The following is a 27,038-nucleotide window of genomic DNA, read 5'->3' as shown; positions in this document are numbered from 1 at the left end:
GCTTTCCAGCTGGCCCCTAATGCTCTGGCATTTGACCATTGAAAAGAGTCTTTTCCATCCTGGGCTTCATCGGCATCTGGCAGAATTGTTTTCTTTTTCTTTGTTCTCCTGGCGTGACCCATTTTGTCTCTCGGATGGACTTCAGATCCAACTGCTCTTTCTAGAAAGCTTTTTTCTTCTTCTCCCTGCACTGGTGTGCTTAGGTAGTCAATATTGCTTGGACATAGGGAATCCTTGCTTATGTGACACAAACTGCAAACTGCAGCTCCGGAGCCTCTTGTGGCTCTTTCCTCCCTCTGCTGCGGCTCCGTCACGGGTCGGCGCCACAATTTTGAGCGGAGCTTCCGATGGGGGGGAGGGGGGAGAGAAGCAGAGTGCGCCAGGAGAAGACTCTATGGCCAGGAGAGGGTTTTCCAGTTGTCTCCACAATTGATAGGGCTTTCGGTGATGACAGGTAGAGGAAAAAGGATGCCGCGATAGGAGGAGACTCTATGGTGGGGGGACTGAACTTCCGGTCAGCTCCAGAATTGAACAGGGAGCTTCCGGTTAGGACCTTTGGGGCTCCCGGTGTTTTCTGTGGGAAGGGGTCCAAATGGCTCTGAGTGTTTACGTTTGCCGACCCCTGGTTTAGGCTAAGGGATGCCTAGAACGTGGGTGGGGGAGACATGGCAAGCCCCCCAAGCCTGGCAGCAGAGTTTGTGCATTACCCTGGCTTCCCCAGAGTTCGATTAAGCTGCTTCAATTCTATGCAACAGTCCTTTGATTTGCAGGTAAACAAAATATTCTCTGGAGCCCTGGATCACGTTGCTACCAACTCAGGGCCCAAATAACAGTTGGGTGCCAGGTTGCCACCAAGACAAGTTTCCAAAGGCTTGGGCGGCATCTTGGGAAGTTGCTTTGTTGGTGCACCTTTTATTCATGCCGTCTGTGGAGATTCTCAGCCCTCCAGGCCTGGTTGCCCCAAAGGGTCTCTTTCAAGAGGCCACTGGACTTTCTGGCAAACAGTTTCCAGGAAGCCCAGTTGCCTCTTGAAAAAAACCCTTTGGGGTTTTTATTCAGTACCAACGTCTTTTATGCAGTGGAGGAGATTCTCTGACAGGTTACGAGAGAAGGAAAAACGCCTCATGCAGGGAAAAGGAAATAGATCCCCTCCTCCTTTTTCACAATGGCATCCATTATGAAACTAGACAGGTATCCATCCCTATCCATCCATCATCTGCCTGTCTGTCTATTATCTAACTTATTATCTATCTCTATTTATTCATCTTATTAATCTATCTAATCATCTATCATCTATCTAATCATCTATCTATACATCATCTGTCTGTCTCTATCTATTCATCTATCTAATCATCTATCATCTATCTATCTATCTATCTATCTATCTATCTATCTATCTATCATCTATCTATCTAATCATTTATCTATCTATCCATCCATCATCTCTGCCTACCTGTCTGTCTGTCTCTATCATCTATCTACCTATCATCTAACATTATCTATCTATCTATTTATTCATCTAACTATTAATCCATCTAATCATCTATCATCTATCTATCTACATCTATCTAATCATCTATCCATCATCTGTCTGTCTGTCTGTTTCTATTCATCTATCTAATCATTTATCTATCTATCCATCATCTGTCTGTCTGTCTCTATCTATCTACCTGCCATCTAATTTATTATCTATCTATCTATCTATCTATCTATCTATCTATCTATCTATCTATCTATCTATCATCTTTCTATTATCTGTCTGTATCATCTGCCTTTCAATCTATCATTTGTATTATCTAACATATTAGCTACCTAGCTATTATCTATCTATATCTATCATTCATCTATCAATATATCATCTATTATCTGTCTGTCTATCCATCCATCCATCCATCCATCATCTTTTCCCCTCCCTACGTTCAAACTCCTTGAACTGCTGTAAAAAAAAAGGGTTCCAACTGAAGCTGGATTCATATTTTGCCCTCAATGAACTGAATCTGGAAAGTAAACAGCCCTGCTAGATGTCAGATGCCTGATTTACCTGAACTCCTGGAATTTGATGACGGGGCCAAATCAATCTCTCCTTGCTGGACAAGCAGGAACAGCTGCAAGGGGAGACGCCAGGAATGCTCTTCATTTCTCGGGCCCCAAAGGGGGAACAGCTGGCTCTGAAGCGCTCTGTCCTGGGATGACCTCTGCTTCTGTGGAACGGGAGAGCCAAGCAGGGGCCGGGTTGGAAGGCACTGAAGAGCACTGTGCGCATTCATGTGGAGGACGCCGGGACCTGGAACCCACCACTGGTCCAACACCCCTCCCCCCCCAAGCAGGAGGAAGCACCTCCAGTTCCCATTTCAGGCCTAATCCGTGACTTGAAAGGGGCATTTTTTATCAGTGGGAAGGGAGAAGACAAGAGGGAGGGCATCACATAAACATCTGGCTGTGTTCTGCACAGAGGCTACTTCCAGGTGTTGGGGGGGGGCAGTTGGAATTACTATTCCTGCCCTATAGAAGCTGAGACAGAAGGAAAGCTGGCTTGCACCAGACACGTGACTGACCCTCAGAGACACGTCTGAAGGGAGGGAGGAGGCGGGCTGCCCTTCCCTTTTCCCTTCTTCAACGGAAGGGAAGGGCCGAGCCTTAAGGGGCGGGGCGGCTGGGAAACGAGGGGCGGGGCAAGAAAAGCCCGGGTTCCGCCCACCATCCTCCCTCCCAAAAGGCGTCCGCTGAATGCGGAAGTCGGGGCGGGGCGTCCGTTCCCTAGCCACGATGACGTCAGAATGACGCAACGCCCCTCCCAGCGCTTTGGCTCGTGCGCAGGCGCGTCTCCAAACGAGGTTGCTTAGCAACGCCGCTCCCGACGCGCTTCGGCGTGTGGCGAAAGTGCTGGCTGGGGGGGGGGGTTCTTTTAATGAATCCACACTCCGTGAAACCTTATCGCCTCACGCCGCCCCTCCCTCGGTCCGCCAAGGACTCGCGCCTCCTGCGAGGGAGGGAGTGGAGGGGGGGTGAGGGCGTTGCTATGGCAGCCTCTCCGACGGGGCCTGCCGGGAAGGGAGAATGAAGGGGGGAAGAGGAGTGGGGCGGGGCGAAAAGGGGGAATGAATCAGAGGCATCGCCCCGCCCCCTCGCGCGCGTCCGCCCCGCCCCTTCCTCCTCCCCGGCGTTGGAGTTCCCCGCCAGGCCGCGGGGCGCGCTCTGATTCGCTGCTGCTGCTGCGGCGCCGCCTCGTCGGGAGGAGGAGGAGGAGGGCGGGAGGAGGAGGAGAGGAGGAGGAGGAGGGAGGGGGCGGCTCTGCGGCTCCCCCCCCGCCCCGTCCGCCTCGCCTCGCCCGGCCCGGCCTGCCTCGCCTCGCTGCGCCGCGCCTCCTCCGAAGATGGCGGCCCGCACGAGCCCCTCATGCTAGGCGCGCGCCGCAGCCCCAGCCCGCCTCCAGGGCCCGCGGAGAGCTGCTTCCCCCGCCGCCTCAGCTGCCGCCTCGCTCCCCTCAGCCGCCTCAGCAGCAGCAGCAGCGGAGCGCCGCGCAAGGTAAGCGAAGAGGAGGAGGTGGAGGAGGGCGCTGGCCGGGCCTGGCGACGGCCGCTGACACGCATCGGGTGGGCCGCTGGGACGCGCGCGCCGCCCTTTCCTCCCGTCAGGGCTCTCCCGAGGCCTGTCTGCCTGTCGGGCGGCGAGGCCCAAGCGCGGCGCCCCGAGGCATGCGCACTGGAGGCCTCCGCCGCCGCCGGTCTGCCTGGAGACAAAGGGGGGCTCGCGGGGGGCGAAGAGAGTCCGGGCCACGTGCGAGGCCGGGCGGGGTGCTGCTGACTCACGGCGGCACGGAGGGAGGCCTGGCCGGCGCGACCTTCCCCGGGCGGGGCCTCCCTGCCAGGCCGCGCGCTCTGCACCTGCTCAGAGGCCCCGAGGACGCGCGGGATGAAGAAGGGGTGGTGGAGGGAGGTACTTCAACTCCCAGGACCCCCCCTTCCTTTCCTCCTGCGAGGGGAAGCCCCCTCCTCCCTAAAGAGACCCCGGTTGGGACCCCCGCCCCGCTCGTTTCTTCCAGCTGGAGGGGCTCAAAGAGGGGTCGTGGGGGAGGGAGAGATGCCGCTGCTTCGGCCACGGTTGTCCGTCCCATCCCATCCCCCCTGCTTCTGCGGGTTTGATCCCGGGATTCTTGGGCTTCCTTGGGGAGGGGGTGTCGGTCAATGAAGGAGGGGGGAGTCTTTCCCTGACTTTGGTTGGGGGAGCTGGGAGGGGGGCGCTCTCTTTCGGCCAGGTGCTTTGCTCCTAAATAAAACATGAAGAAGAAGCAAAGTGCAGAACAGCAGTGAAAAATGCTTTTGGTGGAGACCAAGGGGTGGCTAGTGGGGGACCTGTGGGGTAGATCAGTAACACACACCCCCACTTCCCCGGGCACCGGTAGAGGGAAGTAAAGCTCCCCAAAAGGCCCGTCTCCACCCTGCCCCTTCCCAAAGCTTAAAATGGGCTCCTGGGGAGGGTTTTATGGAGGAGGTGGCGCCGGTTGAATTGCCCTCCCTCTGCATTGGCAAGAGGTGCTTTCTCAGCACTGCGGTGATGGGCCCTGGGGATGGGATGCCCTCCAGGGTGGCTGTGGCAAGGGGAGAGCTGGGGAGCCCCACCGAGAAAGCCGCTTACCCCCCCACCCCCAGTACAGTTCAGTGAGCCTTGAATAACTTTATTGCTTTGAATGTTCGCTAATCGGCATACTTTAAAATGATTTTTTTGTTACATGGAGCTCTCAGAAGGTCGCCACCTCCAATAGACGCTATACAAACATGACAAAATAAATACAAAATGACGGCTAGACCCACAAATATTCTATGACACAGAGAAGCAACACAGTCTAGTCCGGGTGTATATGTGGGAAACGAATCTTGCGGGGTGTTTTTTAATGTAAAAGAGTTGTTGTGCCGCAAGGATTTAAAGCAGGCAAACTTTCCAGTCGAGCCTCCCATCTATCCGTTAAGGTGGAGCTTCCCTGAAGCTTTTTCTCAGAGCCTGGTGGTGCCCCAGAGGGGAGGTGTCTCCCTTCGCTGATAAGGGGGAAGTTTACAGCTGGTTGTTGCCATAACTCACCTTTAGCCATCTGTAAACCAGCTTTTGCACACAGGCCAGAGTGCTGGAGGGCATCCCTTGCCATCATTAGACTACAGATTTTTCCCCCCATCCAGTATGACCCAATAGAAAGCCCCTGGAATTGTGGGAAATGTAGTCAGCCACATCTGGAAGGCTAGGAGATCAGCACCCTTGGATTGGGGGTGCCTGCATTTCAGATTTTTTTTTCCTAGGCACTGCCAAGACAAACACAGAATTTTTCTTTCAATTGCTTGTCATTCAGCCTTGATTAATAATTGAGTGTTGTCGGTAGGATTATTCTGCAGTCAAGTTTCCTTTCGTCTACCTGGCTTTACCCCCCCTCCCCCAAAAGCAATATTTGAAGATCCTTGGGAGTTGCAGACTAAGCTTTTGGCCAGACACAATCCTAGCATCTCAGGTTGAACATTCTCTGGAACAAATAGATAAATCGTTCAGTCTTCTTGCGGATTGCTTTAATAAGCCGTAGGAGGAATATTGGGAAAAGGGCAGTTCCTGTTGGATGTAAAATTAAATGCAATCTTAAAGGAAGTCATTAGAGGTGAGTGGGCTAATTTTCCATACGCTCAGTATCAGACATAAATTTTTGGGAAGTGCGCCACTGGGTTTGTCTCGACAAAAAAAAAGCAAGAGGGCAGATCAGCAGATTTTCAGGTGGCCACGTGGACGTTAGCATGAGATTTGGGTGACTGTGAAACTGCTGAAAATGTCACTTGGCAGCCAAGGTGGGAAGCTTAACCTTCCCTCGCTCTGACTTGACTTTGTGGGTTGCTGCGTAAGTCACAGGTGATTGGTTGTGGGGTAGTTTCCAGGAAACTTTGGGAAGTTAAAAGCAGGTTAGGCTGCTCTTGATTTAACTTACGAGGCCTGATGAGGAAGTTGCATTCTGATTGAATCTGGGCCAGGTTTTATTTCCCCTGGGTGGAAGAGCCCTCAAGCACCAGAGATTGCGGCAGCCGGTTGCTAATGAAGGCTGCCGGGGCGGACAGATTTTCTCCTTGGGCTCCTGCGTCCTTCGCTTTCTGTTTGGACACAGCCGATGGCCATAGCTGCGTTACATCTGGGGAGATGGTTACTTGATGCGGAATCTGGAGAAAGTTGCGTGGGGATTATCAAGGCACATGGCTCCTAACCCAGAAGATTCAGGTGGAGAGAGGACCCAGAATTGTACAGAAAAAGCCCCTTCCAATCTGTGCACTTTTGGACAAGACCACGCCTAGTCTGGTGTCTAGGAACTAAGCACCATTCTTCTGACATGTTTACAAGTCAGGCCCAGATCTACAGGCCTGCCACTGGCTTGTATATTGTTTTATTAAATTTCAAAGCGGACACAAGCCGTCTTTCTGAGTGAGAAACAATCTGCCTTTATGCCAGAAGACACGTCACCTGAAGAGGCATTTCCATCCCCATGGGGAAAAGAAAATATGGTGGGCTGCAACTTTAAATCCAGACAGTCACATAAATAACCAGTATTCGAATAGTCTTTTGCCAGGATATGTAAAGTAAAGTGGAGAAGCAAAAGCCACAATTAAAAAACAGCTTTGGCCTCAGCTGCCTTCCAAAATATTCAGGTTCTGCTGTTAATAGCAATTCATTTTAAGTTCCTTAGCCTCCATGGTGAACTCTCGCCTACTGGGTGAGTTTCTGCCCAAAGTGACATCCAGGTGGTTGGTGACTCTGTAAGGCTGAGGGTAGAGTTTGTAAAAATGATACCTGTTAGAAGTTCTCCCTTCCGCATTTAGGTGTGAAGTATTCCTGTGCACCGTTTCTTCAACACACTTTTCACATTGGCAAGAAAAAAGTGAGAAGAATGCTTAATAACTGTGGATGTAATTGCAAACTGTGTCTAATAGGTTTTTTTTTTTTTGCCATGTTCTGGACCCATCTTATTAGCATAATTGTGATCATCTATCAAAAGCAGGCATTGTTTGAGGCTTTATCCAGCTTGGTAAACAAAGAATTAGGTTGTCTGTCTGTGTCTTGTGTCTACATGAGCTAGGGATGTGTGAGGGTTGGCTCCAACGATGGTGTTTGAAACTGGTTTCGTTGAATCTCTGAATCGGTCTCTGGAATCCAGAAAATTAATCAAATCTCCCAAATTGTTCTCTTTCAGCCTGTTACAGCAGGAACGCTTTCAATTGATTGATTTATCAAACTTACATGGCCGTCTGCCTCACAAAAAAATGACTTGAGTGGCATACAACACTGCAATAAAAAAATAGCAACTACATAAAAATCATGAAAAATGTTCAATAAAAACGTTGAAAAACATTAAAAAAATAAATGCCTGGCATGTGCTTCAGAAATGGGAAAAAAAGAAGACATATCTCTACTCTCGAGCTGTTTCTGATAGGCAAACCACGTCAACTTTTCTTTGCCTGGCTGCCATTATTTCACCTTCATCTTTTGTCCTCCTGCAAGGTCTTATCTGGGCAAACTGTTGAAGCCTCCATCACGGGGAAGGGAAAGAAATGGCGAGTAAAAATTAGGATCTGCTGGGTCCTTTTTAGGATCTCCGTTCTCCAACAGCTGTTGGTCCTTTCCTGATGGGTTGGGACTGCAGTTCCCAGCATCCTCAGCCACAGTGGCCAAAGACATCCCTGAAGGGCTCTCTTGGGGAAATCCGGGGTTACTCGGCTTCCCTTCGGCAGAAGGAGGAACTGCTTTTGCGCCATGGGGCGAGAGTGGGTCACTCCATGCCCAGAGGGCCGTGGGTGTGAGTGTGGGATCCAGTGCCTCACCCAGCGCCTTGTGCGTGGCCGCAAGGGGAATGGGAATCCGATCTGAATTGCTTTCTGCAAGCAGCCGCTGGATCAAAGGGTGGCTGGCACGTTTTCCTAAGGGGGGGGGAGCTTTCCCTCCCTCCCTCCCTGGAAAAGGAGTTGGGGATTTTTTGGCAGCTCTCCCAACCGAATCTGGCAGCCATTTGCCCAGTGCCATTTATTGTTCTGCTTTTGGCACCCCCGTTCCCCCCCCCCCCAAACGCCAGTTGACCACCCACCACCAAAGCTGAAAACCTTGGGCTGTGTCAAGAGCGGGAGGCCCACGGAAGGGTTTGCGGAGAAGCAGGCCAGGGAAGAGGAGCAGCTTCTGCTGGGAGGGGCGAGGGGGTCAAGTTGGGAAAGAGAGGGAGGGGGCATTATTATTATTTTTCTTCCTTTCCTGGGCGTGTGCCACCAATGCTCCTGGCAGCTCTGGCACTGGAAGAAACTTCTTTCTCTGTGCCGAAAAACCAGGAGGGCCTGGGAGCACCTTCTCTGACTTGGCAGGTGTTCTGGGAAGGGTGTGAGTTGGAGAAAGCCTTCCCAGGGCGGCTCCCGACTCTGCTCTCCTCCGTGGTTTTTTTCCTGAGTGGGAGCCTGGCAGGGAGCCACCATAGGCCATATGCCCTGTGTGTGGAGTCACAGCGTTGGCACGAGAAGTTGTGGGTCTTGGGAGGGGCTGGGTTTGCAAATGTCCCGTCTTCCTCTCCCCCCCCCCTCCACCTCCCAACTTTCTGCCATTGCTTGGAAAGCAATTCATTGCGTCCCTTCTCTAAGGCAGATTCCTCTTGCGATTTTCCTGCATTCGGACAATTAAAAATAAGAATTAATATGCACACGCAGACACCAAATGCAGCAGTTTCTCTACACCGTGGGGAACAAATGCAGCTAGTGACAGGAAATGCTGGTTTGGTGAACTTGTTTTGTAACATGCAAGAGTGGAGCTGCTTAATTTCTCCCCCCCCCCCTCTCTCTCTCTCTCCCTCTCTCTCTCTCTCTCTCTCACACACACACACACACACACACACACTCAACTTCCTGTTCACAGTCTGTTTGGATGAGGTCGATTGTGTTTTTCCATGTAGCCATTCTGTGAATGTTCTTCTGTTCAGCTAGCATAAATCTGACCGTTTGGGTACAGTCTGTTCCTTACTACGACTAAACTTTTCTTTTTATAAAAAATAAAAAAATAGATAGCCTCCAACTTTAATTGGGCAAAAAAAAAAGAAATCGACCCGCTATTTATGGCCCAAAATCCCCCCCTTTCCCCCCCTCCTTCTCTGAAACGCCCTTGCTGTTGGACGACAGGAATTGTGCAAAGCGCAGAGTAGAACAATTTGTATTCAGTCATGTGGAATCACATGGGCTTGGGTGCAGGCCTGGGCGTAAGAACCCTTGAGGATTCGTTTTCAGTTTTTTTTTCTTTTTGCACGTGAGGCTTGGATGAATGGGGCAGTAGAAAATATGCACAGTGGGCATATCCCCCAATCACAGCTATGTATGAGGTACGCTTGAATAAAAATATAATTCTTGGTAGAAAAAAATAGATTCAGCTTTCAGTATTAGGAGAGTCTTATAAAACAACCAAGTTTGGGTTTTTTGGGGGAGGAGAGAAGCATCTGTGCAGTCCAAGTGTATTTACTAATTTCTACAAACATTTATCCATCCATACACATAACAGGTCTCGGCTCAATAGACCCAGTTTGTTTAATCCCGGTTTGTTAAAGAGCCATAAGCTTGCCTTGCTTATAGCTCAGAAGGTCAGCAAAGGAATGTCAAATTTCCCTTTGGGGCCATGGTTTTGTGACTCTGGGTAGATGAAAACCACACCCCACGTTCCTCTGTCACTTCTGCCCCAGAAAAAGATGTGGTATGTCTTTCAAGGACAATATTTGCAAAACTCAACTACTAAACATAAAATATATGTGGGGCAGATGGTCTGAAAGAATGACCAATTGAGTGCAGAATCATAACTGGTCCTTTCTGAACGAAGGGGGGTGGGGTGGGAGAGATAGTTTACATCAGCATTTCTCAACCTTGGCAACTTTTAAGGTGTGTGGACTTCAACTTCCAAAAGTTGAATCCTGGGAATCCACACACCTTAAAAGTTGCCAAGGTTGAAAAACACCGGGTTGTTAAAATGTTCTTTGAAATCTGGGGGACAATTTGACCAACAGGCGCCACTACAATGTCCGAAAGTCAGTTCTTCTGCAAATAAATTCATAATGGGGGTGGTTTTAAAAATGAAGTGAAAAAGTTTGTCTACGAGGTGGGAAGAACGATCCTTCGGAGCTTGTTAGCCATGTTGAAGCAGCTAAAACCAGGTTCCCCTTTTAGAAAATAGGATTCCGGAAATGGTGAGCCACCATGGGGACTCACTTCCCCAGCCTGGCTGCTTTCAAAAGATGGGAACAAGAGCCCTCGTGATTTTTTATTTTTTAAAAAGCAAATATCAATTCGTTTAAGATTTTTAAAGCAGAAAACTTATTCTGTATCTCCGGTTGTAAAGATTTTTAACGTGTTTTTTCTTAAAGGAAGAACTTTGACTATCTGAAGTGGGAGCCCTCCAGCCAAGTTTTAAAAGTTTGGAAGGCTGGAAACAGGCAGGGTGGAAGGCGGAAGGGGCTGTTTACTGCTCCTTCCTAGCAAGATTGGGTTCCTGGCCTTGGGGAAAAGCCGATTTATGCAGACACCAAAGGGAATTTCGAGGTGGGATTTCCCAGTGGGACGTAGATGGGGAAGATGGAACAGCAAAGTTGCAGGCCTTTTCCCTTGGCTGGATTTTAGATTTTCAGGGTCATATAAAGCGGTCATGCGCTGGAAGACAAGGTGGCAGTACTCCTCTAACTAGCATCTTCCAAACTCTTAAGTTGCATCTTGGCCTCCTCCAGGGGTTTGATTCCTCCCCATTTTCCTGCACCGTTCTTCTTCCCGCCTCTGGATACAAGATGCTCACTGAAATTCATGGTCAAAGTGGGAATTCTACATACTTGGAGAAAACACATGGAAAAATACATCCCTGCACGCAAGTCAAAACTTGTGCAGTGTGTCTCCTGCAGTAGATGAAGCAAGGTCTCAGTAACCTTGGCAGCTGCACAAGGCAGCCGTTGCGTAAGAACAAGTTGTGTTTAGTATACTGGAGGAATTGCCCAGGAACAGATACGCTTCTTCCCTTTTTACCCAGCCGTGTTTTATCTACGGCATGAAACTTGCACATTGTAAATGTCACCGTGGAGAGAAACCCCATCAAATGGTGGAGCCACTTCTGTGGTTCTCTCCAAGGGCAGCAGGACCTAAATATAAAAACAAACAAAAATGAACTATAGCAAACGAAGTAGGTGGCAAAAATGCCCCAGGATATAGTATTGTGTCAGATGATGGATTGCCTGTTTACTGAAAGGAAGACCACTCCATTTTCAAACTGTAAGAGACCAGGACTTAAGGAGAAACTTCCTGACTGTGAGAACAATCGATCAGTGGCACAACTTGCCTCCAGAAGTTGTGAATGCTCCAACCCTGGAAATTTTTAAGAAGATGTTGGATAACCATTTGTCTGAAACGGTGTAGGGTTTCCTGCCTGATGGGGGTTGGACTAGAAGACCTCCAAGGTTCCTTTCAACTCTGTTCTACTGCTGCAGAAGCAGTTGTACGAATTACTGCTAGAGATTCTTCAGGATAGGAGTTGAGGCAGAAAGATCCTCGAATTTTTCTCCCCCTTTCGCGGAAGAATTTCTCCCTCATCTACACCTAGGCCAGAAATCCCATCCCAAAGGCGTTTTTCCAAGCTCCGTTCCAGCATTTTCCAGTGCTCAAAAATATTTTTTTTCCCCCTTCCCATTATTTTTATGGGCCTGTAAAATGTCATTAGCAGGCTTTCCGAAAGCTCCGTGAAAAACAAACGTTTGGATTTCATCTGATAAGGAAAGGTCTGCATTTCGGGGAGGAAGCGATAAGCGAACGAGCTGATCAAAAAAGGCCGGAGGCTGAAGGACCTCGGGCTCATTTTGGGGGATATTGTTATGGGCCACCTTCATCCAGCAAGCCTTAAATTTATAGCAATAATGCTATTTTGCAAGAGGGGGAAAAAAATAAACCCTTTGGCTCTTCAATGAGACATTCTGTCCTAGGGCTGGATAGATAGATTTGCCTAAAAAAAGTTCATGCTGCCTTCTGGGAATTGCATCGGAGATGCCAGTTCACCTCTTCCTCTCACAAGTTGTGCCCATTCCCAGAGCCCAACTTTCTCCTGGCTGGGATAGGCCTGGGGTGCCCAACATCTGTCCTTGCTCTGTCTTTGCTGGGAACCCACTTTCCATGTCTTTTCTCTCCCCCCCCCTCCAAAAAAAACCTTTTTGGATTCCGATGTTAACAATGTTCCACAATGCTGCGGTCATAAGCAAGTGTCGCAATTGTGGCATTTCCTGCAGGATGGAAGCTTGAGTTGGCTGCCGCCCCCTGGCTGGCCACTCCAGCACTCGCGACCGCCTGCTCCTGAGCTCTTAGGAGCTTACGGTCGTAATGGGAGGCGTTTTTTGTTCTGCTGGATATTCCGTTTTCCGGCAATTGTTCAACTGTTTACGTTACTGGGAGATTGCTTTCCTCTTAATGGCCGGGTCTTCCTTCGTGATGATGAGCTCACCAGGCTCCTCAGTTTTGGTGGGCCGGGAATCTCCTTCAGAATTTGAAATGTGCCTTTAGGTGGGGGAGGGAGGAGAGTTGGAAAAAATGTTCCCTTGGTTAGAGATGTGCTGAGGTCTGTGGGAAGGAGGACACCACTCCCTTGTGCTGCTTTGTTTCTGGCAGTGGGGCAAACACGACTCCTCCGGATGGGACCCCTACATTCGAAAACATTTAATTATCTATTACCAATGGCCCGAAATTGTGACATTTTGGGGGCTCCGGTTTGGGAATGTTGCAAGACTTTTGAGGGTTGGGTGAGCTTTTAATTTTTTTCAATTATGAGGAGTATTTTGGTGGTTACCCCAGTGGTCAAAAGATCTGAGGCTGGGAATTCTTGCCCATAATTTATGGTTATATGCATGGATGGGAATTGATCCTCTTTCTCTGAAGCAGCCGGGAGCAAGGAATGGCCCGCCTTTTGTTTTGTTCTAGCGGATTGTGGGTTTGCTTCATTCAAGGCAGACGGGGGGCTTGGAGTTAGTCAGGTCAGCTTCTAAACAAACAGACTTCAGGGCCTTGTGTGGCTTGTTTTTATTTCCCGTGTGTGTGTGTGTGTGTGTCTTGCGTAGCACTTCACCAACAGGCCAGGGATCTGCTGTATTGAAATGAAGGGTGTTGTTTGTCCCCATGGCTGTGCCAGCCACAAAAAGGGGCCCGTAGGGTAGCGCTTGCCCTTGGAGCGTCCTCCTTGTGGGCGAAACGCTTGGCCAGGCTGGGCACGATCGTTGGGCAGAAGTCACAGCCAGCTGAATGGCATCTTGCAACCAGAGACACAAGAATTTTTAAACTGGGGAAAAGTCAAGAGTCACTGGTCTTGGTAGCATTTTAACAGATGCACATTTGACCCAGCTGATCCCCAGATTTCAAATAATCTAAATTACGTAGGGGTTGGACTAGATGACTTACAAGGTCCCTTCCAACTCTGTTAGTCCAATCCAATGTAAATCATTTATTTTAAAGATTTATAGGGCTGCCCATCTTAAACAACTCTGGACTGCCACAATCACAGTAAGACCAGTTACTAGAGGAAGTCCTCGACTTAATGACTGCAATTGAGCCCCAAATATTTGTTGTTAAGTGAGACATTTGTAAAGTGGATTTTTCCCACATTTTATGATCTTTTTTGAACACAGTTCTTAAGTGAATCACTGCAGTCATTAAAGTTAGGAACATGGTTGTTAAGTGAATCTGGCTTTCCCCCGTTGACTTGGCTTGCCAAAAGGTCACAAAAAGGGGGATCCCGGGATGATGCTGCAACAGTCGTAAATGTGAGCCGGTTGCCAAGCGTCTGAATTTTGATCGCCTGACCCCAGGGAATGCTGCAACAGTTGTAAGTGTGAAAAACGGACCTAAGTCACTTTTTCCAGTGCCGTCGTCGTAACTTTGAACGGTCCCTAAGTGAACTGTTGCAAGTGGAGGACTGCCAACCCTAAAACAACAAAACTGCATTCTGGACCAGCGGTGACTTCCGAGTGCTCTTCAAGGGCAGCTCCGTGGGAAGCGCATTGCAGTAATCCAGACGGGACGAGGCTTAAGGCTGTAAGCGAGGCCCTGGCACAAGGATCGACCCCTCTGCCACTCTGTCCATGCCTCTGACACCCTTTGTCAAACCACCCACCCTCTCAGGCCTCTTTGGGGCAGGGCCAGGCCAAACAACCGGCAGTGTTTTTCTTTTTTCGTAGGTTGCCAAGCTTTACCTTTTCGGTTGAGTAATTTAAAGTGTTTTGGGTACAGAATGTTCACAGAGAAGTATTCGAAGTGTCTACCCACCTTGTGAAGCCCTTGTGTTGATCATTGAGTAGCTCCTTCGGTTTGAAGTCGGAATGTGTTTTCTAGCAACGAGGAGAGGAAAAGGGGCTTGTTAGCATTTCCTCCAGACGCTTCTACGTGATCTCTCTTTGCCCCCTCCTTTGCTGGACTGCCCGGCGTGCCAGCGGCTTAGTTTGGCCAAAACCCTGCATCATTCCTGCACTTCACCCTCTCTCGGGGAGATTCCTCAAAACGTAGGAGGTTAAACTGAGACCGAGAGGGAAAGGAAGGTTAACTTGGCACAATGTCTTCATTGTTCGCTTAACTTTTTTCAATTACCCTTCCTTTGTTGACCCCTGAATGGTGGCGCACAACGGATGTAACTTGGGTCTTCCCCTCCCGGCAGCCCTGCGAGGAGTAGGCAGGGAATGTGGAGATGGCCTTGAAGGACGGATGAAAAATCTGCTGCCGAGGCAACAGTCAAGTAAACGTGTCTTGAGCCTGGCCAAAAAAGTGATTTACGAAAACCGAGTCAGACAGCCCCTCCCACGAATTCACATTTTTTATCTTAATAAGGAAAAGGAAGCACATCTTTCAAATTGTCGTCAGTCAGATAAGGTAGCAGACACCGTTGAGCCAAAATTTCTGTGGCTCAGGGAAGACATCTGTTGAGTGAATTTTGCTCCATTTTCCGACCCTTCTTGCAACATCCGTTACGTGAATCACTGCGGTCGTTAAGTTGGTCACACGGTCATTAAATGAATCTGGCTTCCCCATCGACTTCGCTGGTCAGAAGGTCGTAAAAGGGGGGGGAATCACGTGACCCCGCAGGCTTTGGCAACCGTCATAAATAGGAGTCAGTTGCCAGCCTGAGTTTCAATCCTGTGTCCACGGGGATGCCGCAGTGGTCGTGTGAAAAGTGGTCATAAGTCACCTTTATAACTTTGAAAGGTCACTCAATGAACCCTGGTAAGTCGTAGAGGGCTCTAGATCTAGAACAAGGGTACTAGAAGCTTGCAAGTCTGAATGCGCCTCCCTCCCTCCCTCTTTTACCACCATGTGAATTGGGTGGCATGCAGCAAAGCCCGTGTTGAGATCCTGATGTCATCTCCATTGCTTACAGGTTTACTAACCGGCTGGTCACCATGGCTTGTCCCATCATGGCATGGCCACCAAACGTATTTAGGGTTTATTGGGCCCTTTGAAGGGGTGTTTCTCCCTCCCTCATATTTCCATTACCTCTTGGTTAATTCAGGATTTGTCTTTGCTTAGAGCAGTGTTTCTCAACCTTGGCGACTTTTAAGTCCTGTGGACTTCAATTCCCAATTACTGCCCGGTCTTAAACACTCCATTTCGGGAGTGAAGTCCACAGGAGTTAAAGTTGCCAAGGTTGAGAAACACTGGCTTAGAGCCCCCTCCCCTTCGGTCTCTTTAAGTGGCCCTTTGTGGCTGCCCAGGTATCGGCCTCCAGATGCACAAAGACTGGGGAATCAAACAGGCCAGATGTCAGCCGAAAAGCAAAGGTTTTCGGAAGGTAATCAGAGACGTGAGCCCAAGTCTAGGCAATTCATGCCCAATGGGTTTCAGTTTTAGCCGCAAGCCCCCTAGAGCTAAAGTCCATGGCTTGAGGTTCCTCTGGATGAGTTGAAGTGGCGGCATCCGTCGTCCTAGTCGCTAGCTGGGAATCCTAGGAGTTGTGAAGGGACCTGGTGGTCTGTCGAAGGCTGGGAAGGGACCTTCAACCATGGGTCCCGATTCAGCCGAGACGCCTCCTCTCAAGTCAGAAGCTGCCCAGTTCTTGCTTTGCTTTAAATGGGCGTGATTCCTAGAAGAATTCCACCTCATTCCAACCCATACGGCAGCCTGTTGTGGCTTGTTTGCTGAGCTGCGCCCACTTTCTCCCCAACTCTCCACCCCTCTCCTCATGTACTGGATGGAAAGGAGTCGCGCCAGAACATTCGAGGTGACGAATGGTGCGTTAGAGTCCCTCTTCCACAAGAGAACATCCATCAGGTGGTTGACTATGCCTGAGCCTCTCACCAAAACAGGCCTGAACCTAGACCGAAAAGGGAGCCCAGGATAACCTCACGCCCTCCAGAACGTTGGCCAGGTGCATAGACTCGTCTTCTCTCCCCCACCCGCACCCCAAAATGGAGTGTTTAGGACCGGGCAGTCAGCATTAGTGGGAAAGTCAGCATCCATGGTAGCTGTGGGGGGCTTTGACCAGTTGGAAGGCATCGGAGGTCTCAAGCTGTCTGTGGGCATCACTGTCAGCACCGATGGGCATCTGACTGGCACCATCACTGAACTTTCCGGCTGCAGTCCAGCTGTCTTTTGGCTTCTCGTTGTCCTGAGCTCCCCGGAGGATCTGGGAGAAACTAGGGCTCCAGGAGCACTGAATAGGAGGACCCTTGGGGTACTCCTGTCCATGTTCTGCTCCCCTTGTCCAACCATGTCAACATCTCGGCCTTCTAAAATTGCTCCAGCGATTCGTCAGATTCCAAAAGGAACCTCCAAGGGTGGACTGTGCTGACGGTTCCCTCATTCCCAGAGGAGGGGAAAGACACACACCCCCAAACCCCGAAGTCTCCCCTTTGGCCAGGTCCACCAGGGCTCCTGTTAAGCTGTGCTTGGTCAGGCTGTGGCTGTCGGATGCCGAGAACCAAAGGCAGAGAAGGGCTACTCTTGCTGGTTTTGTTGATGGGCCTCCTGGAGGCCTTTGGCCAGGAATAGTAGTGGATGGACAGGTGGGATCTGGGAGTTCTGCACATCGGGATGGTGCTATTCAACGCCTGGGGAGGGAGATTGGTCCTTGGGACCCTTCAGCCAGGATTTCCCGAAGTCGTCCTCTGCTTGGGGATAAGAACCGCCCAGAAACAATTGTTGCTTCTGCTCTCCAAAGTTGTCTTAAGTTGCGTTGAGAGAAGAACCCGAAGTCATGGTTGTATTGGGGTGGGGGGGTGGGGAATACCCACAGCTGGAGGAGGGATGGCTGCTGCAAAAATCCAGCTGTTCCAAGAGTGAGGTTTGTTGTTTGCTGGACACGGCTGAAATTCCAGCCTGCCATTGTGCTGGTTTTTCCAGGAAAGTGGCGGAGGGAGCGGGGGGGGAGGGGGGAATGCCATTTGATGAAGGAAAGAGCTTGTTACCTCTCTTGAAACTTTGCCTCGGCTTCAGCGGGAAGGCGTTAAAATGGGAAATAGAGGGCAGCTGGCATAGTGGTTATCCGAGGCTTTATGCCCAGGCTCTCTGTCAACAAGCAAGGTTGCAGAAGCCGGCAGCAGCTTCCCCCACCCAACCCATCCCCAAAGGGCACTTGCCTTTTCCTTTGTCTTCAATGGCGTCACGGCTTCCCCACCCAATTTTTTTTTTGCCCAACTCCAATCTGTGGCCATTCTCTCCCCCCCCCCCAACCACCTCTGTATTATGGGCTTGGATGTCGTGTGTGACGGGGAGGGGAGGCGTTTGCAGCGTCTCTGCAGGGCCCAGGAGAAGCCCTGGGGATGGCCACCCTTCTGCATGCCAGGAGCATATTTGGGTGGGGGCCAGGCAGTCTGCAGGCTCCTTGCATTGGCCCCGGGTGGGGGGCTGACTGACCATTGGGTCAGCTTCCGGAGGCATTTTGCATACAGTGGCACGGAGGGAGGGGGAGGCGAGCATGAACCAGCTGGGGAAACGCGAGCCAATGTGTGCCAGGATGAGATAAATATGGAACAAGATCCTCTATTGGGTCTCTGCCCAGACATTGGGTTGCAAGGAGAACTGCAATTGGCTGCTTCCTCTTAACCATGTGCAGCTTCTGATAGGAAATGCCCTTCCCTCTCTCTTTCCCCCACCCTCTTTTTTGCAAAAAAAGAGAAAAAGACCGATAATCATCAGACATTGGCCGGCTTCAGTTTCTTGCCATATTCGTGATGCAGAGGCTTGTCCAGGGGCTTCTCCTCTGGGTGGGATCTGGGCATGTGAGGCTCCCTCCTAGCTGAGCCGATTTTTCTTCTCCTTCTCCCCGCAGGTCGCTGAAAAGTGCCTTCCTTGAAACTGGCATCGCTACAGCTGCTTCGACCCCCGACTTGGGCTTTGCCTCACCTGCACTCCGGAGGGGATCGAGAGCGCCCACCACCCACAGCCGCCTTCCAGCCCTTCCGCCTGCCCCCTTCTTTGGAAAGCAGCCCCTTCCCGTCGCTGCTCGGTGCGCCTGGGGCATCTCAGCCAGCCGTTCAACCGCCATCCCTTGTCTTTTCCTTGCCTTTTCCACTCGGTCATCTTTGTGCCCCCTTCTTCTTCTTCTTCCCAACTATGTAACAAACTCGAGCCTGTACAAAAAAAGCAAGGAAGAAGAAAGGCCAAAACACAAAACAAACCGAAGGAAATAGAAAACAAAGAGAAAAAGAAACATTTCTTCCACTGGTGGTGTTAACGCTTGCAGCTTTTGTAAATGTTTCAGGCACAGCAGGACGAAAGGATAGAAACTTGCTAAAGGTTTCTTTTCTGCCAAGGAGCAAAACCATTCCCCTCGGCCTGCACCGTTGCAGCTGCGTTTTCTTGGACTGATCTGGTTTTGCGCGAGGGGAGAGGAAACCCATAACTCGAGAGCACAGAAACCTGTGAGGACGCAGTGACAGAGGAATGCGAGTTGTTTTGAAATAATTTTGGCAGTGGCACAAAACATTACATATATATATATATACACACACATAAATATATATATATATACATACATATATACATATATATAAAGACATATAAATATATAACATTTCTATTTTAACTTTGACAATTGCACTTTTAGGAGCTGGCCTCTAATTTGATTTTTTTAGTTAATTCTGACGAGATTTCTATTTTATGATTGGCTAAAAGTTTAACCTTTTCTTTTCGACAAGCATCATTTGAGTTCGATGAAACCTAAGTGCTGACGAATTGAAATTTTACCAAAGCAACAAAGTTATTTCTTCACATTTTTAACTTGAATTTCCTTTTGATAAAGAAATACCACCATCCCCCAACACACCCAGACACACTTTTCCCCTTTCTTCAAAAGAAATCATTAGTATTCACGCAAAGAACATCGCGTTCCCCTTTTCCTCTCCTTTTTAGCCCCTTTTGGGGACATTTTTTAAAAATATGGCGCTGAACGTTTCCTTGGTCCGTGACACGAAATGGCTGACGCTGGAAGTCTGTCGGGAGTTCCAGCGAGGAACCTGCTCTCGTTCTGACACCGAGTGCAAGTTTGCCCACCCTTCCCGGAGCTGCCATGTGGAAAACGGACGCGTTATCGCCTGCTTTGATTCCCTGAAGGTAAGGATGGGCTAACGCACCTGTTTTGCTGAGGTACTCTGGAAAGCAAAACGTTTTTGTTTTCTTTAAATATACCTTTCCTGGTGGCTCATTTCAGTTCTCCCAACTCTGGGAGCCCAGAGGTGAACAATGGGTGTTGTGTAGTTGTGCAAATCAGTTTTTATTCTCCACAAGGACAAGGAAGGAGCAAAGGGCTTGGACGGCAGCCAGTGCAAACATGAAGGTCTGGTGGTTTAAGCACAAGGCTAGAAAACAGGAGACGGTGAGTTCTAGTCCCATCTTAGCCGTGAAAGCCATGTGGGTGACTTTTGAACCAATCACCAGGAGACTGGGAGTTCTAGACCTGCTTTCGCCACGAAAGTCTTGTGGGTGGCGTTGGGCCGATCACCAGGAGACTGGGAGTTCTAGGCAGGAAAGCTGGCTGGGTGACTTAGCTCCAGTCAACAGGAGATGGTGGTAAGTTCTAGTCCTGCCTAAGCTTGCTCGGGTGACTTTGGGCCAGTCCCTCCCTCTTAGCCCAAGCCACCTCACAGGGTTGTTGTGGGGGAAAATAGGAGGAGGAAGGTGTGTTGGATATGTAAAAATAATAACAAGGCAGGAAACAAACGGAGGTTTTTGCATGGACTCTCACAATCGGGGCCAAAAACTGCAGTGGCAAGCAATACCAGCAAATACTGTTTTGGCAAATGCCCTTGATTTGTCCAGCTGACTTTTGACTGTTGGTTTTAAAAAATGCATCTACTTTCGAAATGCAGCCCCGCACTCCCCTTTATTTTAGCAGCAGGCTGCTACCCACCAATCCTGGTGAGAAGGGAAGTAAAATGTCCTGGCCGAAAAGATTGAAGCAAGCCTACAGTTCCATCTGGGAAGGAAGGAAACGGGCTGGAAGTTTGTTCCTCTTCAGCCTCTTCAGGCCAGAAAGGGGGCTGTAGGGACCTTGGCATATCGGCCACCGCCTTGCTTTGCAGAAGGAAAGCTAGAGTAGAATATCCAACCAAGGAGGGGTTTTCATCCCAATTCTCTTATGAGTGACAGTTGCCTTTGCTACCGGCCTACATGTTCTATCACCTTGTTACTCGGTACCAAATTTAGCTGGAAACGCAGCTTCTTCTTCTCGTTCTTCACTCCAATCCTTCTCCTAAAAAAAATCTCTGGCAACTGCAGAAAGAAAGAAAAAAAATGGAGCTTTAAGTTGGATAAGCCCAGAAATGTCCCTGCTGACTTTCTAGGCTGGCCTTCGTGTATTTCTTGCCATCTTGATTCAAGAATGCAAAGGTGGAGGAGGAATCATGATGCTGATGTGTGTGAAATGCCTTCTTGACTCCCCCAGTCCAAAAGGGAGTTCGTTTACTGGAGAAAAGTAGTCCTCTTTGAACGACAGCCTCATTTAGCAATCATTCACAGCACTGATGGAAAAAGAAATAACTTTACCGCCTGTCCTTGGATTTCCAACCATGTAAAGCGAAGGAGTTGAACTCCGATTGTAAGACCAGTTGCCGTTTCACAGAATGACGGCTTCGCTTATTTTTTGTTCTCCATTGTTCCGAGGAACGTCGGAGGTTTCGTGTCTTAACGCCTTATCAGGTGTTGAGATGCAGGGGGCATGTTGACCTATAGCAGGGGTCGGCAACTTTAAACACTCAAAAAGCCACAAGGGTCCTAACTGGAAGCCCCCCATTCAATTCTGAAGCTGACCGGATGTCTGGTTCCCCCACCATAGAGTCTCCTCCCAGCGCGGCGTCCTTTTTCCTCTACCTGTCCTAACCGAAAGTCCTATCAATTGTGGATCCGACTGGTGACAGGGAGCCGCAGCAGAGGGATGAGAGAACCACATGCGGCTCCAGACCTATAGCTTCACCATGGGCCTTTATGGGAAGGGGGAAAAACTCCCCAATAGATCTGGGCATTAATTGGACCAAGAGATATTTCCTCTCTGGGATGGCGTGACCATTCATTCATCTTGTCTCCGTGGTGAAGGATTTGGAAACTCCTCCGCTTTCTCAAGCGGGCATTTCATAGCCGGTTCCCCGATCCTTCAGCAACGTTGGGTCAAATTGCTGCTGCTTAAGGGTTTCTGAATATCTATTCAGAAAATAATTTCCCGTGTTTTCTTTTGTTCTGCTCTGTCCTTGAAAGCTGTGAGCTTCAGCAACCACACAAATGCTTCGGATTTCAAGAGTAACGTGTTTACATTGCTATTCAGTGACATTTGTTCAGTAGCTGAATATTTCGCGTGGCAAATCAGTTTGACTCCTGTATTTGGGATGCAGCCAACACAATGACTGAACTAGGGTGTTGTTGCCGTTTTTGTAATAGACCTGAACGTGTTGGGTTTTGGACGTGAAAACAAATTAGCTCAGCTCACGAAGCAGAACTGATCCAGTTCACATCCAAGAAAACAGCAGGGATTTTCCTTTGTCTCCTGTTAGATTTGGGGTAGCTTTACCTGCTGGCTCTTTTCACTCGGGGGAAGAACTGGGTGCATACTTACAACTTTGAGTAGAGCACATCTCTTCCTTCTGTGGACGGGAAAAGGCGTTGCACTTTCTGGCTAATGAGAAAAAGGGAAGACGAATCTGTGTATCAGAGGGGAGAAAAGTCCTGGCAATTAGGATGTTGTAACCTGCCGTCTCCGAACAGATCGTGTTACATCGAGCCCAGCCATGCAATTAAGATAATTGAACCGACAGTAATCCTTAAAAATGCACAGGAGGAATTGCAGAGAAATGCTGGAGATTTCTGGGGGAGCGAGCTGTGACCATAATTATAAAAAAGAAGGCAGCCCTTCCTGCTGAAAGGTTTCTAAATCGTCCGATTCCTGAAATCCATTCTTTCTTTGGAGAAAATAAAAAAAACCAAACGCGGAGATGCCCTTCTCTAAATTATGGCTGGCTTATTTCAATTGTTCTCGATTGCTGTTCCATTTTCCCCTCTCTGCCTCAAGCAAGCCTTGGTCGATATTTTTCCTTTCTCCCGTCATGCCAGGGGCTCAAGCCCTGTTTCTGCCAGTCCCCTTGCCATTTGGGGAACAAGAGGGTGGCTGGGATATAGGATAGGTAGGAAGCGGATGCTCGCAACAGCCAGAAGGAATGTCCCATGTTCAGAGATGGGATGCACGTAGAATCTCTAAAGTGGGAGTCTCGTCCCACGCATGTCTCGTGGGGCTGGCATTAGGATACTTGTTTAGATGGACCTTTTCCCTTTTTCTCCTCAGCCAAAAAGTGCAACGCCTTTTCCCATCCATGGAAGGAAGAGATGCTCTACACCAGGTTGTAAGCTGCAAGGTTCCTCTTGGGGAACTCAATACAGGAGAGTCACCCACGTTAGAAATCTCAGCGCTCAGGCTTGTCGGAAAAGTCCCAAGATAACCTCCATGAGAATGGAAGCTTGGATCTTGCTGTTGAGGCTTCCATCTTGATTCCTTTGAACAGGGCCCGTGTAGATGCCCCTGCCCGTATTTATTCCCATGATCATGGGCTCTTCACTAGGCAGGTATCTCTGCACACTTGAGTTAATCTCTTCCAGGAAGGTAGATATAAAAGATCCGATTGTCTAACGCTCCAGGCAGCCGCCTCGGGAGGATCTCCTGTCCAGTGGTGAAATTCAGATTTTATTACTACCGGTTCTGTGGATGTGGCTTGGTGGGCGTGGCAGGGGAAGGATACTACAAAATCTCCATTCCCAACCCACTCTGCTGCCAGCCAGAGATGGCATTTGCCCGGTTCTCCGAACTACTCAAAATTTCCGCTAGCGGTACTCCAAACTACTCAAAATTTCTGCTAGCGGTTCTCCAAACTACTCAAAATTTTCACTACCAGTTCTCCGAAGTGCTCAAAATTTCCGCTACCGGTTCTCCAGAACCTGCTGGATTTCACCCTTGCTCCTGTCTCTTCCAATATTTTCTTCCAATATTCCGTGGCGATCCGTTGTTTCCCATCCTACGTTCTCTCTTTCTCTCTCCTGCAGCTCTTTCTGCTGGAAGGCTTGTTAACGGGGGCAACCTGGCAAGCGGAAGAGCAGGGAAAAAACTGCCGTGGCGCTGAGCTTGAAGCCACATAAATATTTCAGGCGCTCTCGATAATTTCACGGAGCATCTTCATGGCTGGCACGTAGGAAGCGAGCTTCTTTTTTTGTGTGTGTGTGTCCAATCGGTTCCTGTGAAGCTGCCTGCGTGGCGGGAGCCAGCTCGCACCGGGGCCGTTGGGAATGTAGGGGGGGGGGGGGAACGGTGCCGTTGGCCCTGGAGTTGCTCTCATTTGGCCCATGTATCTGCAGCGGCTTTAAACTTTGGAGAAGTGAGATTGTGGTTCCTTGTGAGTTGCCTCCCGGGAAAATCAGGACATCGCTTTAGTGGAGAGGAGATTTTCACAATTAGGGCCTGCAAGTAGGTGAAGCTCCCTTTCTCAGGTCTGAACTTTTTCAAGCATCAGGGAGACCAACGTCTGTCCCCTGTTCCATCCTTGGCCAGCAATAAAATATAGGGAATTTACAGGGTAGAAGATGCTAGAGACATTTCTCTCAATTGTTTATTAATTGGCTGTGATTTTTTATTTTATTTTATTGCTTTGCAAAGTGGGGTTCCCCCCCCCCAAAGATCCTTAATCTAAATACCTTTTCCTGACTTTTGTGGGGCCGGACACGAGTGAAACACGTCCTTGGTGGGCCATCCCAAGGCACTTGGAGCTCGCACTCACTGGGGTCTGCTAGAAGCAAAGCCGGCTGAGAAACTTCTGGGAATTCCCAAACTGTCCTTAAATGCACCAGTTTCTCAGGCCCGGAGAAATGCATTTGAAAAGCTCCATGGGACCACCCGTGGAGAAGGAAGTCCGGTGGTGGATTCCCAACTGTGTGGTTTGTTTCTTTTTGAACTTGTGTGGAGTTGCGCTGCAGGCAGAGAGACGCTCCAGCCCTCGTGGGGGGGAGCAAGAGATATAGATCAAGTTGGGGCCTGGTTCTTCCTTCAGCCGTTGTTCTCGGCGTCACACCAGAAATGGCAGCCTGCAGGTCACAACCTGCGTTCCCAAAAGATACTCGGCTGAAGCTCATCAGGTTATGTGGCGGCTTATGTGCTTCAGCATGTGAATCTGACCATGATCTCACCTTCCCTCTGACTTTGCCCTGACCTGCTCTATTTCTGCTGGCAGGGAGGTTGTCCCCAAGCTACTGTTGTGTGTGCTTCCCCAGTCTTCACCTACATTTGTATCCAGCTGCTTCCATAATCCCTTGCTACAGCCAGGTTCACATGTACGGTTAAGGCAGGGGTGTCCAAACTTGGGAACTTTTAAGACTTGTGGACTTCAACTCCCAGAATTCCCCAGCCAGCAAGAAATGGGGATTTCTCGGGCACAAGCCGGACGGGATCGATAGCCAGCAGACCGATCGGGTTGAACCATGGCGAAAGTGTTTCCATTTTCTGATTTCAGGAAGAAGCTGGAGAGAGGCCCCCCCCCCCCCCCATTTCTTGCCTCCTTCCCGACTCTTCTGTTGACGAGGCTTGTGCCGATTCCTTGGCAACGTCCTTGTCCTCTTGTGACCTCTTTGTTCTCCTCTTGTGACCTCTTTGTTCTCCTGGAGAGTTGCCTCTCTGTGTCTTGGAGGGGCTGTGGGGCTGCCGGCTCGTGCATGCACGCGGCCATCTCCGGATCCCAGGCCTCTCCGAACAATTAAGTGGCGCAGGGACCATCTGACGGGGATTTAGGTCTTTACAAGAACGGCTTGTGCGCGTGGCGGATGAAAGGACAAGCCGAAGAGCAGCCTTGTCACGCCTCGGACCCCCTGCTGTTGCTCTATTGAGGGTCTCTTCGGGACTTCACTAGTCCTTTTATCGCAGTTGATCTGCCTCTCGTGTGGAATGGCTGACTGGCCAGGGAATCCGGCCCAGCCCTCTCAGCCGGGGCAGGGAAAGACAGCCAGGAAAGGTGGCTTATTTTGATATTCCTCACAAAGAAAGCCACAACTGAAGGCAGTTTGTGGATAAAAAGCCTTTGGACGATCCGGCAGAAGTATACTATAGGTCAGAGGTGTCCAAAATTGGGAACTTTTAAGACCTGTGGACTTCAACTCCCAGAATTCCCCAGCCAGCCATGAATGATAGAGTTGGAAGGGACCAGAAGGATCACCAGTGTTTCTCAACCTAGCCAACTTTAAGACCTGTGGACTTCAACTCCCAGAATTCGCCAGGCCAGCATGGTTGGCTGAGGAATTCTGGGAGGTGAAGTCCACAGGTCTTAAAGTTCCCAAGTTTGGACACCTCTGCTATAGGCAGTCTTTGACTTACAACAGTTTGTTTAGTGGCCATTCAAAGTTACAACGGCACTGAAAAAAATGACTGGACCATTTTACAAACTTGCGACTGGCAGCATCCCCATGGTCATGAGATCTGAATTCAGACATTTGGCAACTGGCTCACCTTTACGACGGTTGCAGCATCCCGAGGGGGGTGTCACGCGATCCCCTTTTGCGACCTTCTGACGGGCAAAGTCAGCCAGATTCACTTAACAATGAGGTTTACTAACAACTACAATGATTCACTTAACAACTGTGACTAGAAGGGCCGTGACGCGGGGCAAAGCTCTCTTAGCCAATGTCTTCCCTTCGCAATATAAATTTTGGGCTCAATTGTGGTCGTATGTCGAGGACTGCGTGTGGGGAGACGGTGGCTTCCAGGGTCCAAACTTCATGAAGGGAAATCCCCTTTTATTCTGCGATTAAGGCAAACCCAGTCAGATCCCATTTCTCCTTTCCCCAGAAGAGGGGGGGCAGTGGTAGGTGGGCCACAGTGTTTTGTCCAGGCCGGATTTGGACACAATATCCCCTGTCCGCCCCTCACAGTAGCAGGCAGTACGATGCTTTTTATGGATGCCTGCTTCGTCTTGAAAGGTTAATGAGTTCTTGAGAAACGGAGCTCCTCGTTTATCAAATGTGTTTATCAAACATTGCACGGACTTGTTAGAAATTAGGATGGGGAGGAGGGAAAGCAGTGGGGCCAAGTGGTGGCAGAGGACATCACCCAGGCTTGCCGATAAGATGTGCATCTTCTTCTGTGCATCTCAATAATACCCTCCTTCTGATGGACATGCCAATGGAAGGACTGACAGAGGCACTGTGTGTGTGTCTGTACAGTTAATCTTATTAAGTTGTGATTGCCACTTAATCTGCTTCTTTGTGCTGGGTAGAGAAAAGGAGATAGGGGGCAGCTTTGCGGGGGGGGGGGGGCGTGAGAGCAGGAGGCGGCCCAGTGTGTGAGCCAGGCATTAGCCACGCTGCCTTTGTGTGGCTGGGATTGCTGGCCGGGGTTTGTGCAGCCTCAGCTTTTGGGTTTGGAGCAAGAGAGGCTTCAGCTAAGACACACACCCTGGTGCAGAGGCTGAGCCAGAAGCAGGCAGGCTGGCATCCTCTCTGTTGGCATCCAGCACCTTGGGAAACCTTTGGGAAGACCAAGCTGTTCCTTTCTAATTC

The 27,038-nt window shown here is 49.7% G+C and overlaps 1 protein-coding gene across 2 annotated transcripts in view; it reads left to right on the top strand.

Moving 5' to 3' along the window:
• Window positions 1–3,266: 3,266 nt before the first annotated feature.
• MBNL3 (muscleblind like splicing regulator 3) overlaps window positions 3,267–27,038 on the top strand; it is a 45,273-nt gene continuing 21,501 nt past the window's right edge. The window contains exons 1-2 of one of the 2 annotated variants that reach the window (XM_081963908.1): window positions 3,267–3,525; window positions 18,298–19,580. In XM_081963908.1, the coding sequence (XP_081820034.1) occupies window positions 19,407–19,580 (174 nt within the window). In that variant the 5' untranslated portion in view covers window positions 3,267–3,525; window positions 18,298–19,406. The remainder of the gene's footprint in view (window positions 3,526–18,297; window positions 19,581–27,038) is intronic. The other variant, XM_081963909.1, reaches the window with a different exon arrangement.

This window comes from Natrix helvetica, assembly GCF_964273705.1.
Source record: "Natrix helvetica genome assembly, chromosome: 11".
In the NCBI taxonomy this organism is placed as follows: Eukaryota; Metazoa; Chordata; class Lepidosauria; order Squamata; family Natricidae; genus Natrix; species Natrix helvetica.
The sequence above is the reverse complement of the archived record's forward strand: the minus strand, read 5'-3'. Positions and strand labels throughout refer to the sequence as shown.